The sequence below is a fragment of the Ixodes scapularis genome, unplaced genomic scaffold (genome assembly GCF_016920785.2).
Source record: "Ixodes scapularis isolate PalLabHiFi unplaced genomic scaffold, ASM1692078v2 PGA_scaffold2__306_contigs__length_199485367, whole genome shotgun sequence".
Classification (NCBI taxonomy): Eukaryota; Metazoa; Arthropoda; class Arachnida; order Ixodida; family Ixodidae; genus Ixodes; species Ixodes scapularis.
Genome location: NW_024609857.1, coordinates 144,153,768 through 144,174,898, shown reverse-complemented (window position 1 = coordinate 144,174,898; position 21,131 = coordinate 144,153,768). Strand labels below are relative to the sequence as shown.

The following is a 21,131-nucleotide window of genomic DNA, read 5'->3' as shown; positions in this document are numbered from 1 at the left end:
GTTATATTTCTGAAACAAACTTAAAAAGGTTGCAATTAACAGTAAAAAATAACAGTCTTGGTTCAAACATTTTCAGTGATGCCTCATGTACGAGGAAAAAGCGAAGATTGGACACAAAACAAAGCTGGCGATGCACCAAAAGTACTTTGGCTGAGGGATGCGACGTGAAGGATCAGTGCTGACGAACGTTTAAGGGGGGACATCCGAACGTTTAAGGGGAAAACTTTTTTAGAAAATGGCAATCTCCAAATCTACAGCTATTTTTCTTTTGATCTGCAGTGTCTTACATTGAAGATTAACATTTAAGCCGTAATATCACTTTATAATATCTATATAGGCTGAAATTCCACTGAAGCTGATGCTAAAACAACACTTTCTTCAAACACAAATTTTGGACTCCTTACAAATTTTCGGAAGGGATATCTCAGCATCAAGGGCAGACAGAAAGGTAACATCTGAGCACCATGCGACTAAATGTGCAAGGCATGCAATGTTGGAAGCAAATTTTTCAATGAAGGTATAGGAAAGCTTTTAACTGAAATTTTGTTTTATTGCTCGATACAGACACACCGAGCACTGAACTTCAATGTGTTGTAAAGCCCCTGCAAATGGTTCAATCTAAAAAGTGCTTTGAACATTGCATATGTTAAAACATTCTTTTAAAAAAAAATATTTGTCTATTGTTTTTGGAAACAAAGTCTGGTTAATTATAATTATCCTAAGAAGTAACCTACTGGCACAGTCGCCTACCCATTTTTAGGACTCTGAGGGGACCCCAAAATTGTCCAAATAACAAAGCGGTCCGAATAATCGATGTCAGCCAAAATATCAAAATTTCGCTGCATATTGGCCGCTTTCCACTCGCTTGATGTCAATTTTAAGTTCTCGTGCAACTGCCGCTTTATATTGTTCACTTTTCACTTGTTTGTCGATCTGTTTGATCAAGGTGCTGCACTTCGACGGCGCCTTCGTTGGCACAACAGCGAAGTTGAAGTTAGCGCCATTTGGCACTATTTGTAGACGACGTTTAGTCCACCAGGCTTGCTTCAATACTAAGCCTATCGGCAAAAAACCTTTGTGCCCAAAGACCACAAGAACGGCAGATGGCCGCTCTTCTCGCGATCGCACTCGGAAAACATGGACCACGGGATGAACTGGACGAGCCATAAGAATGGGCACACAGCAGCCATGTTGGTTATAGCGGAGCCAAACAACCCAGCTATAGCCTCAACCCACCTTGTTTATTGCGTAAGACGTGGTATCGAGGCTACAGGGCAAAATCAAAACAACCATAATGGCGGTCACTAAGCTCGCGGCCATGGATACAATCATTGCACAATTGTATCCATGGCCGGAAAATCCAGGGATAAAACGAGCCCTTCCAGTCGTAAGAAGCGGATGCTTACCCTTTCCGTGAGAACAGCTGTCAATCCGGCTCCCTTTGGGCACTCCTTTAAAAAAAAAAGAATAAATGCCACGAGTGAAACGAGCGCGTCGAGCCGCTTACGCAGCCGGCACGTGCCACCGCCGGTGGAAGGCAGAAGTGTATTGTGCATTACCCGGCTTCACCCATTCAAATGGGGCGAGGCAGATACACCGAGACAAGGCCATGTTACCGTTTCTCCAACTACGATGCAGCTTGCAACATGCAACATACGATTCTGGGGCATATTTCAACATTAAAACATTCAGCCACACATCGAAACTTATACTTCATTTTCTATTAGTAACATTTCGTGGCAAATCCGACCTAGGTGAACGGAGTACAGTTGAATGTCGTTTTATTGAAGTCACCGGGACCCGCTAATTATTTTGTTAAATCGGGAACTTCGTAAAATCGATGAAGAAAGACCTCACGCATAGGCTGCGTGGGGAATCCGAATTTGTTCATTAAATCCGGAAATTCGTAAAATCAGGTTTAAAAAAATTGAGGTTCAACTGTATACTGCGGAGAAGTATGTTGCTAACTTTCAGCCATCTTTGTTAGGAATAGAGCAAACATATATGAACACCATCAGCCTATGCAGCCACTGTGCAAGCCGACGGAATGCCTGCCTCATGAAATAAAGATGCAGTAGGGCCTTGTTAATACGGACCCCGTTAATGTGGATACAGACAATACTTTCTGGGACAAACTGGGTAAATACTTCATTTTCATCTCGTTATTGTGGGCAACTCACTTTATGGGGGTGTCGAGATGTCACTGTAGTTAAAGCACCTGTACTGTCTTACTTGCTTGTTCGTTTCCCATTTGCATAGAATAAATACTCCAGCCAGCTTCCGAAGGGTGCCAAACTTGAGTGCCTCCACATCAGTCGTCCGAATCAAGACTCGACAATCAAGATTTATATTCATCTAACCGGAAATCATTGCACAATCCAGAAGCCCAAATTTAGTCTCCTGTGAAACCGAAAGCCTTCTCGGCTGCCGATTGCACGCAACATTTTTTCGGGGCAAGCATTATTCACCAATGGGATATTTTTGAACTTGTACAACTCTCGAGCTCCCGATCCAGCATAATTTTAGTGAGTACTTCTCACCTACAGGCTCGGGGCTGCAGACAGGCCTGTTCCGAGTTCACCTTTCCTAAAGCTGCTCTTTAACAGAACCCCACAATCCCAAAATTTTGTCCATACATCCATTTTCCGCGAAGTTTAGCAGGGAAACCGACGTCGCATAACTTATAAATCAATTCAGTTTCCCACACCAGTTCAGTTTTGAAAGCAAAATTTAGCGGGAAAAGCAATGTCATGTGACCTCTACATCAATTCAGTTTTGTCACGAAAATTTAACTGAAAATGGACCTCACGTGACCCACACCAATCCAGTTTCCCCACTAAATTTTGCGGGGAAATACATGTCACGTAACATACCAAATCCCTCTCGCTGCCTTCCTTTCCCACCCTATCTTTTCCCCTCATTCACCCTCCTAGGATGTTCTCCCCATCTGCCTTGCTCTCCTCCCTCCCTGTTCCCTCCCTTCATATTACTTTCCCATTCTCTACAGTGCCCTCTATTCCTCCCCTTCTTGGTCACGTGATGCACCAATTTAGTTTTCCCACTAAATTAATTTAGCAGGTATGTATACATCACGTGACACACTGATTCCCGCCCCCCCCCCCCCCCCCCCCCCCTCTTTCCTCCGTTCCCTCTCCCTCCCTTCCCCCTCATGTTTATATAACATAACAATTTGTTTTCCCCGAAATTGACCAAAAATATAGGTTCTTCACTCCCGAAACTATTGCCTTCCAAACATTTGAAACAATTACATGCTAAATACTGCATTTCATGCATTACAGGCCTTTGAAGATAAAGGTCACTGCCAATTTTTTTTCTTCACCAGCAAATGTTGTTTTGCATATGGCAGCAAAACGTACCGACATTTGCAAAGAAAGCACAGGTTGTCAAGATGACCTGAAGTTTACAGTGTAGGCATGTGCAATTCAAGCTCGAGTTTTATCACTACAGTCGAGCCCGGTTATATCCCATCCAGGTATTTCGAATTATAGTTTATGTCAAACACTCCACACATCCCCTTGAAAATCAGATGTAATAGTATAGGAGCGTTGTTTTACTGTATCAAACTCCCAGAACTCCCAAGGTGAGGACACTCGTACAGCGAACAAAGTACGGCCGCCCGTCACTTCTTTCACTTCTCCCGCAGTTCGATTGCGCCGGCGCCGTCGGCGAGCACGTGACTCGTGTTGCAAGGCTGGCAGACTGCCAAGCCAGCATAGTGCACGAGGATACGTAATGAAAGACCAGTTGTAAAAAAAAAAAAAAAACTGTTTAAAAAAAAAAATGTGGAGGATGGCAAAAGTAAGAGGAAGGTCACGCGTGTGCGTAGGGCGGGCAGGGAGTGCCCGCTGTTACAACGGTAGCTTGAGCTCTTTCCCCGAACGCCGTTGTCAGTGAGACTCCTTAGCCCCAAAATAAAATATGCAAAAAAAAGAAAAAAAAAAGTCTGTCAAGTTGAGTGCGTTACAATGGTTGAGCAATCACACTTTGAATGCCTTACCTTTATTTTTTTTCTTTTGCCGTTTTTGCTTTGCCAGTTTTTTCATTTTGCCTTTCTTTTTTTTTTAGGGGTGTGCGAATATTGAAATTTTCGAATACGAATCGAATATGAATAAGGCGAAAAACTGACTTTAAATATTGAATCGAATATGTCTCTAGTAATAAAAAAAAATTACAAAGAAAGAGGAAAGAGCATGTTTTATTACCTTTTTTTGAAATAAATCAATGGAACTGCATTTTACTGGGCTGCAACAGGCTAAAGATACTTCTAGTAATGCAGTCATTAAAAATTATCATGCAGGAAAATTGACTGCTCAACGTGTTCAGAAAGTAAGCGCTTCCTATGCCCCGTGACAACATTTCTGCTAGTATAAAATACCTTCTCACTCGAGACTAATGTAGCGGGGATGGCCGAGTAATTCTGAGCGAGTTTGCTTCAATGCGGGTACTTAAAGTGGCTAATGCACTGCCACCACTCTCAAGGATCCTTGCCCCTGTCCAGGAGAGGCTTTTTGGTATATTCTGTAACTTCCCTCTCTGAGACAGATGCCAACTGAGTCTTCTCTTTGTTCTTCACTAGATGGTCAAAAGCGTTCCATACACCGGATGCCACCAGTGGACATGAAGACGACGCTGGCATGGCAGTGTCCCCACTCGGTTCCACGTCAGCTGTCTGGAGCTTCCTTGTCACAAAGTCTTTCAGCCAGATGATATGGCCAGACGTCTGATAAACTGTGCCTTTAAAACGAGGGTCAAGAAGCATAACCAGGCTGGCCACTTCATCAAAGTCACACTCTGCAAAAGCGAGTCGTGATACATTTTTTTAGATTGTCAGCAAACCCCCGAGTTATTTTTGCAGCCGTCAAGACTATGCAGCATTCCAAAAAAAATGGGAATTTGACATGACAATGAGCGGTACTTTTCACCACTTGTGATCACAGTTGCATCGAACAAGGGCTTCCATGCCTCCACAAACTCCACTGCACCTCTCCACTCGGCAGAATTAAAGCCATGTATGGTAGCGTTCGAAGTGGCAAGCTCAAAAGTGATGGCTTCTTTCAGTTCGAGGAGCCTTGAGAGCATGAGGTACTGACTATTCGATCTTGTGTCAAGACCCTGAACAACATGGAGCTCGTCTTCGTTCAGCTGCGTCTTCAGATCGTCCAGTCGTTTATGCGCACTAGGGCTATGCTTGTAATGTCCTACAATTGATCTTACCTTCTTGCACAGTTTGTTGATAGCCAAACTACACGTCCTCGCATCACTGATCTCCAACTGCACTGTGTGCGCGAAACAGGCTCGCTCAAACCATGACAACCGCTTGGCAGCCGCTCGGATATTGTGGCCGTTTTGAGTCACGATGTACTTCACGCAGTCGGTTGGTATCTCCCAGTCGGCGCACAGTTGATCCAATGAAGCAGCAATGTTCACTGCCGTGTGACTCTCCGGCATATGTCGCATGTTCAAAGTGAACCTTTTCATCTCGAATTTCACGGGGAGAGAATGACACGTACGGTTAACAAGCCACCATTTTTACGCGAGGTCCAGATATCGCCCGTAAAAGAAAGAGTGTTTGTTCCGTCATCAAGTGCCTTTCACAGCTCGAACCGTACCTTTGCTCTTGTGTCGTCGTACAGGCGCGGGATGAGCAAACGCGACAATTTTGTTCGAGAGGGCAGACTGTAGCCAGGGACGGCTTCTTTCATGAGTGCCTTGAACCCCCGGTCTTCCAGAAAGCTGTAAGGCTGGAGATTTAAGGCGACCACCTCTGCCAGTTTTTGAAAATGTGTTTTCTTTCTTCTGTGACAAGGGCTGCTTTCTCTGTTCAAATATATAATCCTTTGTCGGTTGACTCTTCGAAGGCGTGTTTGCTGCATCTTTTTTGTACTCTTCCATCAACAAAGGGTGCTGTTTTATGTGATTTTGAAGAGTTGTGCTTGTTCACGTCAACGTTTAAAGAACACGTTCGTATGGCTTGCACTGAGCTGTCGACGACGAGAGTCTTGTGTAGTACTGCCAAAGAAGACTTTTCCCGGCTTTCTTTTCCTGCTTGCTTGGTGGCTCATCATCCGAAGTTGATGCCATTCTTGGAGTACATGTTCGAGCGAGAACAGTACCAGCCACTTTGGTATTAGCACCGAGAGAGTTGCGCGGCAACGCAGCTGGCGTGGTTTACGTTTTGACAAAAGTCAAATTAGTTGTTAGTTGTTTATACAGCAGGAGGTTAGTCTGCCGGAACATAGCGACATTGTTACCCAATGCAGATAAGCAATTTAGCCAGTGCAATACGACTGCTAGCCTGGGGTCTTTAACATGCACCACGCAGTAGTGATACACGGCCGCACAGCGGTATACGATGCTCATCCAGATCGAAACGGGCAAGGGTGGGGATTGAAGCCAGAATCCCTGGGTTCTGCAGGGATCCTGGGTTCAATCTCCACACCTGCCCGTTTGACTGCGCGGGAGTGGCAGGAGTTGTTGTCGATGGCGATGCAATGTTCTGCTCGCACCTAGCTTTTTTGGTTTTTAATTTTCAATCATTTATATAAGATAACACTTTTGAGATTTACTTTATACTTATATTTCACTCTCAATGTTTATTTTACTCTATCAATTTATGGAATGCACAATTACATCACATATTGCTATAAAAAGCCACACAATAAATGGCTTGGTGAAAAAGAAACCAAAACTTGATCCTGTCTTTCCGCCATCGGACAAATGGAAACAGAGCAGACCGATGGCGCACGCATCACACGCATATCTCAGTGAATAAACATATCCATAGGGGAATTGCTTGGCAGGCAGATTATTCGTTCCTTGCTCCAATATTCGCAGTTTGTGCAAATATTCAACGTTTTTCCCGAATATTCGGCCGTGGCCGAATATTTGGGGACTTCCGAATATGCAATTTTCGAATTGAATATGTTTCGAATGAGGAAAATATTCTATTCGTATTCAAAATTTTTAATATTCGCACACCCCTATTTTTTTTTCTGCCTGAATTTAATGAGGTTTCTTTTTTGTTGCTAGCTGAACTTTATTCTATGGATCGAAAGTTTTTTTTATGCGGCTCGCTTTTTCCGTTGTTTCATTTTTTTAAATGATTTTTGTTTTGTCATTGGCGCTGTGTGGAGGTCGTGGCCTCGCAATCATCGTCGCATAAACGACAGTAATTGTGATCGCAATCACCATCGTTTACGCGACGGTGATTGCAATTGCAATCACCGTCGCCGCCGTCGTGTGTAAATGCGGCGGTGTTTGTGATCTTCACCAACTTAGCTCTACCGTATTTAGCGCCTCTTAAAGCTGTACTTGGTAAGGTCACGTTTGTCGCGGCCTTCAATATTAGTAGAGACGCGCAGAAATTTCAACTGGAGCTTAAGTTAACATATTTTTGTACATCAAATTATTGATATATCAAACTATTTTACGATCCCCTTTGAATTCGATATATCCGGGTTCGACTGCCGCAGAACTGAGCTTGTAGCCGACGATCGGCCTTCCTTCAGTTCTGTTGGCAGACGACACGCAGGTGCTTTTTGGTCTTTGGCGAATCACACTTGCAGCAGACAAACCCCCGTTCTTCGCTCGCGTTAGCAGGCAAACCCTCCGCCGAGGACACCTGTACTCGCTTTGAGACTGCCAACTTGGATCTTGCTCTCACAACAACTAAAATCATGTCGAGCCTGCGCCTTACTTTCCGAGGTCTTGCAAGGAAATCTTCCAGGACTGGGGTCTGCAAAGTATGGCACTTTTTAAAACACGGGTCTCAGAACGAGCAGGTCTGAAGCTTTGTGTTCGAAAACTTGCAAAAGGACATCTCACCGTTGCATCTGCCTCTTTCTGCGTCACCCACTGCAAGTACGTCGTCAGGAGAGAAAACCAAGAATAAACATTCTTGAAGTTAAGAGTGAAGACATGCGAGCTCTGAATCCTGACAAAGATTATACCGTAGACAACAACTTGTGTAAAAACCCAACTTTAGCGAATTTCCAAATAAAAAAAATATAGCACAAAAACGAATACATAACCTCAGATAACAAATACATACCACTCACATTTGCAAAATGTTGTGTCCACAGAATACTTTCAAAACATGCATATCGCAAAACTGGCAAAATATTGAGCCTGCAAAAATACTGTTGTTCACTGTACGTTAGAAAGCTTTCTCCATCTGTGGCCATTACCCAAACTTGTAATACTATACTTGGGAAGAACTATGTGTGGCACTTCTGGGGAGAGGAGCATGCACGCACGGCTTTAATCAAAGTGCAGGCGCACGCGCCCGTACCTCAGACTGATTTGCGCGACGTCATTTTAGCACCAATCAAGCTATTTGCTGACGATAGTATTATATTTACAATAAAGTACAAACACCAAATGACCAAGTCGAGCCAAATTGCAATCTACAAAGAATGAAAAACTGGTGTGGCCAATAAAAAATAGTGCTGACTCCCCCCCAAAAAAATCAGTCTGTATGTCAATAACCAGAAAACATATTTTGCATCATAATTATAGCATAGATGGTGGCATGCTTAACGAGGCCAATAAATATAAATACTTGGGCTTAACATTTACTCCTGATCTACGATGAAATACCCATAGTGATAATGTTTAAAAAAAAAACTAGCAAAACATTGTGGTGCCTGAGGCAAAACTTAGCTAGCTCGACACCTGAAATAAAAATACTTGCTTATAAAACTTTAGTTAGACCTATTATTGGGTGTTTCCACATCAGATCGTACAACGACTGTCCAAGTAAGTTTGGGTATTTCTGCAAGAAATTTACGCGAAAACCATGTTCTTGGGAGGAATATTCAGCTATATGTGAATGCTGTAGCTAAATTTTTCCCAGAGATACAACATTGAGAAGCTCGAGGCATGTATACTGTATTGCCAAGATTTCATTATGGTAATTTGCACAACCGCCAACGTCACACCAAAGCTGGCAAGTAGTTACTTTTTCATTTATTTTATAGACCATTTACCACCTGCAATCCAAATATTAAAAATTACAATCAAGTATTTCTACACAAACAAAAAAAATATTAGGAAGCACGTAAAAAAAAAAACACGTCTCGGAGACACTTTTACAAATTATTTACCAACAAACAACTTTATGCAAAATGTTGCAAAATATATCAAAGTGTATGTCTTGAAATGCAGCTTACAAATATATATAACGATACTTGCTTAGCCGTTTTAGTTTCAGCAACTCTGCTCAATTTAGAAAATGTTGAGACAGTGGGTGACGTAAACGTGAAAAGTACTCCAAAACAGCCTTAGACCGTTTGTCTCATGAAAAGCAAAATATTTTTTGCATGATCATGTTATTTATTATAATCGCAAACCGAAACCGAAACTTCGGCACAACCGGGCAACATTGTACCCTCGACGTCGGTTGCATACGCACCCACGTGGGATACAAGAGGACAGGTGATCTGCCAGCGTTAACCCAAAAATGACGAGGATGCACGGGGAAGGGCAAGGAGTAGGGAGGGAGAACGGGCAAAGCGGTGGCGGCGAACAGTCAACGTAAGCGACGACGAGGCAGGCTATGTAGGCGGCAACCCAGGCAGCTAAAAGTCAGCGAAACATAGCGTGCAACATCCCGCACCACTCTCTCCCTCTTCTGGTTTCTCTTCTTATCATTCGTTCTTTTTATCTCTTTTGCCTCTTCGCTTGCTCAGACATGGCTAGGGTTCCTGTATGGGCTCCCTATGGGGGCCAGAGTTGCACATCCGTTTTCCACATGCCGCCGCGCCGCTATTCGCCGAGATCCGATCACGTGAGGAGCAGACTCCAAATGCCGTGCAGGGAAGCCGGTGCTACGGGGATGAATGCGCAACTCTGGCTCCCGTAGGGAGCTTATACAGAAACTTCAGACGCGGCACACCGGCAGCGTCATCTGGTAAGCTCTCCCTGGAAAAGGAAGTACTAGTGATGGGCCAAACTTTTGCCAAATCGAAAGTTCGGTGCCGAATCTTGAGAATCGGCAACGCCGAACTTCTCTAAAGATTTGACAAAAATACATTGCTACCAGACTTAACATTGATATTCAATTTTTTCTGGCGAAAAAAGTTTTTTTTTTTTTTCGTAACTTAGATGCAACATGTAATGCATATTGACACAGTTACTAAATGGGGTGATATTCTACAAGATAATTGTATCAGTGTCGTCTTCGTGTGTTACTGGCAACTTTAGTGACATGCTTGCAGAAGTGGTGTGGCAAGGTTGGGTAGTAGCGAGCATGGCGCAGTCACGAATCACGCTACGAGAGTTTCGGTTTTGAGGCATCATCAGCGCAAGCCTGCGAGTGTGCACATCATTAACATGAAGGCAATAGGCAACCTGCAATGCAGTTTGGTGCTACACGTTGCACCATCTAGCGGCTGCAAAATAATGAAACTGGGTAGGCCAGGACTATGTGGGGCTGCGGGCGGGCGCATCCAGAAACCACGTGAGAATGTTGCATTTCAGATCGGCGTAAGCTTTTTTAGAACCGTTTTTCATAAAGTAAGTCCCAGCTTCACGTCTCTATAACCTCACTGGGTTCCTGTGACATCTCGCCTACTCCTAGAGTTCCCCCAAAAAATAAACGTTGCTACTTCTGCACGAAAGACGGCCACAGTAGCGAAGATGACTCAAGCATCGAACTTCACCGCTTCCCTTCGAGATCTTGGGAAGCGACACAGCGAAAGAATTGGATTACTGCAGTGCGACGCAACAAGTAAGTAAATTTTATAGAAACTGTTGGGGGAAAATGAACAAAATCTATGCGCAGGCTTGGAAAGTGGTCGAACAAACTTATTTTGCAGACTACTCGGCAAAATAACATATTTATACAAGTTGTATTACGAGTCGCTTTGACAGCCACATTAGGGAAATACGATAGGAACAATCGGGCCGATTGTTGCTTCGCTGTGACGTCGAGAATCGGGTGATCAGGTCTTCAAGCGAAAGGTCCGTCGGCCCATTCCGGCACTTCTAATGCCGTTCGGCACGCGTGGTCGCAACCAACACCTTCCAAACCTGCGAGTTTTCAAAAAGTGGATTTTCGTAGTACAAAGTTTTGTTTGTTTCAGCAACCAAATTTAATGCCGAGTCTGGTAACAAAAGTGACGGCGTGCAGAAAGCAGAATGCTAGTTTTCTTTAGAAAAATCTCGTGCGAAGCGTAAATATCCTTCTTACACGTAGTACGTACACTTCGTTGCCTGTCGCCATTTTACACCAGGCTTTGCAATGTGCGTACGGTTCTGTAGCACGCAGAGTTTGGTTCTAATTACCCAAATTTTATTCTAGTGTGTGTGGGCGTCGGGAGGAAAGGACGGCCGAGCGAGGCGCGAGCGGGGCCAGCCGGCGAGGAGAGGAAGAGCGTACTGCACGAGGCTGGGGCCGGGCAGGAACGATAGAGCTGTTCTGGCTGGTCTGGCCCATGGCGATTCCCGGGAGCATTCCACCAGCGAAGTTCGGATCAGGACCGGCGAAAGCGGCGAACCCTGACCATACTGGCCTAGTCCATGACAATCCCGGAGTGGTTCCACAGTGAGACTCTGGCTGTGATAGCCCGGAACAGCTAGCCTACGCAGCACTGGCGTGGGAAGGGCGATCCGCAGGCCTGGACACGGGCTCCGACTATGAGCTCTGAACGACGGGTGTCAAGTAGGGTCGGCGGGTCCAGACTGCCGGCTCTCGAAGCCGGGCAACTGGGATGTACAATAAACCCATGCGCTGCCTTCTCATTGTGTTGTGTCACTTCCTGGGAGACGAGCGATGCACAGACCGATCGGGCGGTAACAAGTAGTGAAGACAACTCAAACTGGGGTCCAAATGACGACTCTAGAATATTGTTTCAACACTTGGACCTATCAAGGCTTCCGATGGTCTTAAATAACCGCATAAAAGAACCAGGGACATGGCACGCAGGTGCACACGGGGACTGCTGAAATCGGGGTCGTCGCTGCTCGCAACGGCCCGACGGGTAAACCGGCCGCCCCATTAACAGAGACGCCTCCGCTTGTGGCGCTGAATGCAGTACTCTCGTGGCGCCGCCTGGCCATTGCCGGCTGCCTATACCGCTGCGTTCTTGCTTTCTCTGGGAGTCATCATTTCGTACGCGAAAACGAATGTAACGGATGCTGAGCCTTTACCGAAAGAGATAGCAATATTATTGTAAACATGCATGTTTTTCGATTTGAGTCACTTGACGTCAGCTTTGCATGAAAGTGTGAGTCCCATATTTGCAACGTCTCGTTTTTAACCTTTAAAATGTCAGTTACTGGTGTTAGAACACACACAAACGTTTAGGAAGACGGGGAAAGCTAGGAATGTCGGATGTGCAACGTTGAGCATTATAGTAGTTCTGTGTTTAGTTTTATGACGATACGTGAAAATCGCGAAATAACGCTAATTGAAAAAGCAACATTTTGTTTTTGCACACACTACTTCTGAGCCAGAAACAGGTTTGTTATAGTTGCGAGGAGTGCTTTAAAGTAATTGCCAGCCAATGTTTCAACTGCCTCGTTGCATCACTGAAAAGGTCAAATGAAAATCACGTTATCCAGAATGTACCGCATCATTTGTCACCTGCGCAGTTCTTCTATTCTTGAGGCAGAAAATAGTGAAGAGAACCACACTGGCTCACAAGCGCGCAGTTACTGTGTTGCCTACTCCACACCGCACAGTCACCGCCGATTGTACTACACTGCACAGTGGTAACCGTACGAATGCACGGCGTCCATTTTGAATTCCTGGCCCCGTCACATTCTTGCACGTGCACAAACATTTGCCGAATTTTTGCTGAATCTTTGCCAAACTTTTCTTCAAAAGTTTGGCATTTGCCGAATCTGAAGTTCAGCAGATTCGGTCCATCACTAGAAAATACCAAGAAAAAAAAACTGCGCATGCGACAGACGTCAGTTACAACGAAAATACAACGTTGGCTGTGTCGCACGTCGCCCGCTAAATTAGCGGATTTTGGTGACTTCGGGCATCTTAGTCTTTGTTGGCCAGTTTAATGACCTTTTAAATGGTATTATGTTCTAATATTTGACACGCAGTCTCTTTAGATGATACTAAAGAGAGCTGCATTGTTTTTTCACAACATAGAATGAAGCAGAGTTCCTCTTTAATGCAGAAACATAAGTTATGTCTCTAAAAGTAGCAAAACTACACATCCATAATTAAAAAATCTTTTTTTTATTTCTTTTAAACCCTCCTTAACTCCTTGCAGTAACTTGAACCAACTTCTGATGTCAAAATATTGAATAGCATATGAACTCCAATTAAAACAACTACAATAAACCTTCACTCAAACTGAGCTAGCTTGTCTTCAGCATAGGGGCTTTGCCGCGAGACGTCGGCTCCAAAGAGATACTCTCGAGAACCGACAAAGGGTGTGCAAAGGTGCTGCTCTATTGCAGAGTGTAGAAAATTGTCACAACTTAAAACCATGGGACTGGGAAGAATAAAAAAATGGACGACACAACACAAAATCTTAAGAACAGCAGAGTTTATTCGACCACAACAAAACAAGAGAAGATCAAGAAAACAGGACATGACACCACAAAGATTTGACCAGACGTGGCTTGACAGGCTAAATGCCTAAAACACTAAGTCGGTGACAGGTCAAGAACGAAGTGGAAGCTCCTCCCATGTCTTTCCATTTTAGTAGTGCGAACGCTGGAGAGAGGGGCGACCTCCTCTCCACCGTTCACTCCACTGAAGTGGAAAGGGGTAAGAGGAGCTTCCACTTCGTTCTTGACCTGTCACCGACTATAGCCACTCTTCTGACAACGAGCATTTGCCGCCAAGCACCCACAAAGATAATCTCCGTCAAGGCCATGAGAACCAGCCAACTTCCTAATCTCAGTGTGTTAGCTAGATTATGATGTTTCCTAACCAGATCGTTTGTGTGCATTCACTTATCAAAAAGTCATACTGTCCTAAGCTTTGTTTTATCCTTCTGTTTTCTGGTGTTGCCTCCTAAGTCCCCCCCCCCCCCCCCCCCCCTCATTTTCTAAGGAGTTTCGGTGGACGCCAGTGCTGTTGGCAGTTGCGAACAGTATGAATGGAAGATTGCCTTGAAACTCAAGCGCGTGTCCTAGTCCCATGGTTTTAAGTCATGATGACTTCTTATGCTCTGCAATAGAGCAGCACCGTTCTACACACTGTCGGTTCTTGAGAATAGCTCTTTGGAGCCGATGTCGTGCAGCAAAGCCCCTATAACCAAGACAAGCTAGCTCAATTAAAGTGAAGGGTTGTTGTCACTTTTCTGAATTAAAGCTCATATGCTATTCAATATTTTGACATACCAGGTTAGTTCCAGTTACTGCAAGGGGTTAAGGAGAGTGACGTGCAATTTTGCTACTTTTAGACAGGTAAATTGCATTTCTGCATTAATAACGATACTACAATGGCTAAGCAAATATTTTTATATAGTATATTCGTAAGCTGCATTTCAAGACATACACTTTGATATATTTTGCGACGTTTCGCATGAAGTTTTGTTAGTAAATAATTTGTAAGCGTCTCTAAAATCTGTTTTTTTTTCGCCTGTTTTGCAATTTCTTTTAAAGAAGTATATCATTATAATTTTTAGTCTTTGCTGTGTATTTGATAAATTGTCTATAAAATAAATGGAAAAAAAAAAATTTACTCTATGTGCCTCCTTTGGTGTGACATTGGCAGGTGTGCAAATTACCATAGTCAAATGTCGGCAATGCTTACACCTTGAGCTTCTCAATTTTATATCTAAAATAATTTTGCCACGGCATTCACATATAGCTGAGTGTTCCTCCCAAGAGCATGGCTTTTACATATGTTTATTCCAGAAAGATAAAAATATGACCCGGACAGTCATTGTACGATTCCCCTATTGAATATGCCAAAATCGTATGAGACCCTCGTACCATAACAAAGTGTTCTAAACTTCAGAAAATCCAGTGGCAAGCCTCGAGCCTCCCGTTTCATCTTTAATAAATACAGTCAAATCTCGTTCATTCAAACTCGAGGGGGACTGAACATTTGTTTGAATAAAGCAGAGTTTGAATTACCGGGAGTTTCCTCCCATAGACACGCATAAGATGGGACCTGCATGTTAGTTTGAATTATCGGGAAGTTCGAATTAAGGGGGGATATGGCCTGGGAGGGTCAACTTTTGAACCCTTCACCCAATTTGGTTCAAATTTTGAGGGTTATTTCAGCACTATGAGGAAGGATAATCTGCCAAGTTTTAGCATTATCGGTGAACTTTACAGTATGCTACGATTTTTACACTTCAGAAAAAAGACACTTCATTAGGAAGTCTATCGTAGAAAAATAATATTAGCTGGTGGCAAACTACCTGCTTCAATGAGAAGAACAATACCCACAGTGCAACCTAGATAAAAAATATATTGCAAAATATTCAATTATGATGAAAATAGCAACATCCCAAAATTTAAAAAAAATTCTAAAATTTTCATGTTTCAGTTTTTTATTTTTTTTTTTTCATGAAGGAGTGTATTTTTTTAACTGTGAAGTAGTCTATCTTGTTCCCCAGAAAATTTCAGTCCCAGAGAACCTTGAATGATGTCCCTCATTATTCTGAATGTCAAACAATAGCTTTCCTAAAACAAGAATTCCTGTCAAAAAGTGAAACTGAGAAAAATGCAATTGAAGTTTCAACTTCTGTTTTTTTTTATTTTCGGACGATGCCAGAAACTTGAAATCCAACCGAGTCATTGGTGGCACCTTCAACTTCATGGGCGCATTGCTTGCTGGCAGCAGCTTGCGGCTTGTTCTCAAAATCCGCCTGGGACATAGGTGGCACCTTCGACCTCCAGGCTCTGTTGCTCCCTGGCAATAGCCTCCAGCTTCCGTCTTTTGTGTGCGAGCTTTGATGAGTCCTGTGCCTTCACTCTGGCCTTCACGATCTTCCCCAGAGTCGCCTTGTGGGCATGCTTCTCCTGGTGGCTTCCTGGGGTGATGCCCATCTTTTGGAGCGTCCTTTCGAAACCTTTAGGTCCAAGGTTGAACTCGAGGACAGCTAGGGCGACAGCTGTCTCGACAGTTCGCAAGGAGGCGAACTCCGTCTTGGGGCATCGCTTCCAAATAAGGGCGTTGAAAGACTCGTTCGCATTTTGTGTCATCATGCGGGAGCATCGGAGGAGCAACTCCTTTCGCGACAGCCGGTTGTACACTGGAACAAGCTCTCTTGCAACGTCTTTGGAGAATGCTGGTCTGTGTGGCCGTGGTGTCGAAGGCTTCCCTGCTGCTTCAAGGGCCTTGTGGCGGTTATAATGGCACCACGAATCCTCGCCATCTGGACAGCCCACGTGACGGGGCTCCTCGTCTGTGGAGTACGTGTGGAACAGGCTGGCAAAGATGGCTCGCTGCATCTTCACGACATCAGGCGCGTTGTCCTTCAAAGCGCAAGCATAGTAGTTCGTCAGCTTTTTCATCACTACGTTGGTCAGCTTCCCTTTTCCTCCCAGTCCTTTTTTTGTTTTCTTGAGTTTCTCCAGACCTGCATACATCCTCTTTGCTACGTGATTGATGCAATCCTCCTTGTGGATGTCCTTGTCGTACAGGTCAAGGCTGGACACATGCGTGAAGGCCTTGCTGTCGCCGTCGCACAAAACAGTGACGTACTGCATATTGTGTAGCTCAATAGACCGGCTGAAGATGGTTGCAGCCGCCTGTACCTCCATTGCATTGGACGATCCCTCGTAGTTCTTCTGGCAAGTTGCCTTGTGGGTTTCTGCCCACTCCTCGAAGTGTTCGTCGTCTTCATTGGGGCCCAACTCGCACCCGTGGCAATACTTGCTCTGGACCGAAAAGTCAAGCACCAAGCCGGTCTCCAGTTCGATAGCAACGCCAACTCCGAAGTGCGATGTATGGCCACGTTTATGCCACGTGCCATCGTAGCTGATGCAGACATCTAAACGATCGCTGCCGGCGCTCGGGTTCCCGGTCGGTTGCGCGTCCCTCACGGCTTGCGCAGCGTCCCTCATTGCGTCACTCGCCGCTTGCATCGCCGCATCGTGTACTTTCGCCGCGATCTTCTGGTACGACTTGACGTGCATCGGGGGCGGAGCGTTGAGGCCCCCGAAAAGATTCGTGAGCTTCGTAAAACTGATGCCACAGTCTCTTCCAACGACGCCGAGACGCACCGCGAGTTCGTTCTGTCGAGACTTGCCAATTGACGGTGAATGCGGTGTCGTGACGATGTCTCCGCAAGTCGAGCAGCTAACAACGAACTGAAGGTTGACGCCAATTCCTTCTTCTCGCAAGCTCAGCAGTTCTCCGTGGCACTTGGGGCAGAGCAAAGCCGCAACAAGAGTTTGCACGGCCGACACACTGAGGAGCCGATAGCCGTCCAGCGGCTTTTCAACGGGAGCGTCTGTCGGCTCCGGGTCGTCCGTAGTCCCCGCGTCAAAATCGAGCAGGCTGAGCTTCTTCTCGAATGTGGTCAGCACATCCGATTCGGAGGAGACAGGAAGCCGATGAGCATTCGGAGATGAAGCTGTAGGCTCCGATGTCCGCAAAGCCGCACTTGAGCTTGAAGATGGTGATGGTGACGGCGGCGGCGGAGACGGCGACGATGGTGCCGGCGGAGACGGGTCCCCGTCCTTTGCGTGGAGTGCCGCTGATCGACCCCTCGGTTTTCGCCATCGAGAACGCCGGCCAAAGCTACTGCGAGTGCTAACCTTGGAGGCAGGCATTCCTCGGCAGAAAAACTACCGGGAACAAAGCTACCGGGAACAAAAAGGGAAAACGAATCTAAACAGCGGCGAAGTAGCGATACGATCAGAAGCGAAAGAAGCAGCCGAAAGCGCGCGTATCAGGCGAACAAGGAGCTACGTCACCGAAGGCGGCCAATCATGAGCCCCGTTTCGGGTCGCAACCAATGGGATTGCTGGTATCACAGTTCCCATGTTTTTTCGGCTTGTTTGTACGGGGTTCTCCCGGGCCACAGATAGCCTCCAATGTAGCAAGCTTCTATGGGCAGAAACTAGAAGAAACGGCGCTTCCAACGAGGGTAAGATACCTCGGCTGCGTCGAACGAGCGCGGAGTAGGCCTAATTTGAAAATGCCGAACTTCGCTGTTCTGCTCGCTCGGCGGATCGCCGCGCGCAGCCCGCGCGGCCGCGAGCTTGTCGAAAATAATTTTTTGCGAAATAAATACTGCGTATTTATAAATGAAACTTTCTGAAACTATGCTCCAGAATATAGTGAACCCAAATATAATAATTTTTAAAAATGCATTTTTTCGAAAAAAATGGAATTTCGGGGCCGTATCCCCCCTTAAGAGAGTTTGAATTAGCGAGATTCGACTGTATTGCCGCATTGACTTGCCTACTAAACTATGTCAGCTTGCCAACCTTCCATCACTTGAATCGAGAACTTGAGCTTGATAGGTTAAAATTTATCTTCCAAATTATTCATAATCACGTTAAAATGAATAAATCCGACTACTTCAAAATCTGCAAAAATGAATCCAGGCATCGCCATGGCATGTTGATTCCAAGCCCATCTGTCCATAATGATTGTTTTAAATTCAATTTCTTCCCTGGAGCAATCAAAGAGTGGAATGCTTTGCCCGATAAAACTGTGTCATGTACATCTCCCAGTGAATTTCTAAACTGCATTGAAAATAATGTTTGATAGCCACTACGTACCACGATTTGGCAGACATTTTATTTTTGTGTCTCTGAAAATGAATGTGTGTTCCTTTTTTTTTTTCTTTTTTCTTCTCTGGCATGTTTTTGCCTTTTGTGCATGCTTTATTCGTGGCATGATGCTGGTGTTTCTTTTTTTTTCTTAACTGTTGAGTTGCATATTTATTTATTTCGGTTAAAGTGTATGTTTTGTTTCTTATGTTGTGATTTCCATCCCTGTGATAGCCCTCACGGGCTGACAGTATTAATAAATGAAATGAAATAAAAAGAGTTTCCCTCGAGTGTAGACATTAAAATACTGGTCGTAACGATCTCCGAGAGAACCAAAAGTTTATTTGCATACAAATTAACCAAATCTCAAAGCATGATCACCGTGGTGAAATGGTTAAACAAGCAGCAATGTTTTACATATTTCTATTTATGACTCGAACGCCGAGTTAGGAGCGAAAGAAAACTGCGTGAACTTTGTATACAAAGACACGAGGCAAGTCGATTGGTCAGCATGATCAGGCCCGCTTTGTACAGTCGTTAAGGTGGACCGGCCATGGTCGTCACTGCCGGAGACTACAGCCTGACCCCACATAGATGGCCTGCGAGATTAGCTCTACTTTGAGAGAAAAGGAATCGTCGTTCAAACAGACGCTTTTGCGAAAGCCATCATTCCTTTAAAGTTATACAAGTAAGGACTACCCAAAAAAATTAATTTCTGCAAAAAAAAGTTGATTTTGGAAAATGTCTATATTTACATCCACCAACATTTGAGAAAGTATTCCCAGAAATTTTAATTTGTTTACATTGCATAGTTTTTTGTGTTTTTTTTTTTTTGTTTACTAATGCAAAAGAAAAACTAGAGGCTTGAGCACTTTAAACACATTTTTCTCCATTCCACTTTTTGGCATGCATTTCACTTAGGAAAGCTATCGTTCGGTAACGGGACAAAAGGAGAGGCTCCCTCAATTGATTTTTTTTAAACTGGAGTTTAATGGGCAATGCAACTGTGGCATTGTTTTTTGTTTGTTTTTTTTAGTTTTTGGATGTCTTTTACAAAAGATGTTAAGGTTTCTGTCGACAACATAAAAAGGGACTTTTTTGTTTAAATTTTCAGTGCAATGTTAGCATAAAATAAACTACTTTCAGGAAATTTCGTTTTCACAGTTGCACTCTCCAGGCATTCTGCTGCATATCTAGTGAAGAAAAATGTTGAGTATTACATTAGTTTTCTAGTGATAGTTTTCCTAAACAATGCCAGTGTGTTCCAGATAAAAACAACTACTATATATTTCTTTCACAATTCATGTACACAGATGAAGCTTTCCACTCCACTCTGCCTCGCAACTGCCACTATATATACTATAAATCTAATTAGTATTACACAAAACATTCAAAAGTTTACCCTTACGGGTAGTGTCCTCTTTTAAACAATGAAACAAATTGTCCTACCTTAGGGGACACCTTCAGTTCGGGAGTTGTGCCACCGACCTAGAAGAACGATGTGAAGGTCACCAAACACTACAGCACATAAAGAACTACAACTGCAGACATAGAGGCAAAACTGCAGGTCTCCAAAACAAATTATAGACAATTCTTTGTAATCAACAGTGACAGTGCAAAACTATAGTTAAACTAAACAAGACATAAAAAAAAAATTCAAATTCAATGCAAAAGAAGTTTGACAGTCATAGTACAGTCACAATCCGCATAGAGATGAACATGCCATCGTAGACCGCCCTGGACTGGCAGCGTCACAAAGCGGTGGCTATGGTTCCTTGTCTCTTTTCTTTGGCAAAGCGCACAAGCACCACGACCAGGGTTGCATCACGCTGCTACCGCGGAACAGTCAATGATCCATAGTATTTGTGTGTCTTAGAGGGAGGGGTTGCATTGTTATAATGGTGAACGCTATGAACTCTTAGATTTCATAGGATCGGGGCGGTCGGGTGCAGGACGCTACAAGCTATCAAAGCTAGTAATCCAGTGCCATGCAACACTGGATTACTAGCTTTGATTGGCTGGGGTGGCACATGAAAGTCTGCTGCGGTTTCTTTTAGGGTGAAACTATGTCTTACTTCCTTTCTTCAACACTATCGGCACGGACGCAGAGTGGAGCGGTGGAACGAGAGGGCAACAAGCTTCCCAGCGACTACGCCCAGGAAGTTCGCAGTTTTAACGTATGTTGACGTTTATTGAGGCAACACTAGTTTTTAAGTTTTACCGTGGGACAGCTAGTATCACCGACGACAAAGGCACCAAGTCCAAAGCCAGCCGGAAAATTAATTTTCTATACGGACGTCCGTCTTCGGATGTTAAGGGGAGACACGGGTCTTTGGAGACAAAAACTTCCTAAAACTGCATTCTTTTGAAAATGGCGATGGCTGTCGTTCTTCTGAGTCTACCAGGCTTGTAATTTCATGGATGAATATTTGAGCTATAAATTACTTTATAATGTG

The 21,131-nt window shown here is 44.3% G+C and overlaps 1 protein-coding gene across 2 annotated transcripts in view; it reads right to left on the bottom strand.

Annotated features, from left to right (window-relative positions):
- LOC8052427 overlaps positions 1 to 21,131 on the bottom strand; it is a 49,818-nt gene that overhangs the window by 7,190 nt on the left and 21,497 nt on the right. For both annotated transcript variants that reach the window (XM_040217650.2, XM_029987884.4), the window contains 4 exons: positions 20,125 to 20,163; positions 7,846 to 7,875; positions 7,718 to 7,756; positions 1,407 to 1,451 (listed from right to left, as the gene is read on the bottom strand). In XM_040217650.2, coding sequence (XP_040073584.2) covers positions 1,407 to 1,451; positions 7,718 to 7,756; positions 7,846 to 7,875; positions 20,125 to 20,163 — 153 coding nt within the window. The remainder of the gene's footprint in view (positions 1 to 1,406; positions 1,452 to 7,717; positions 7,757 to 7,845; positions 7,876 to 20,124; positions 20,164 to 21,131) is intronic.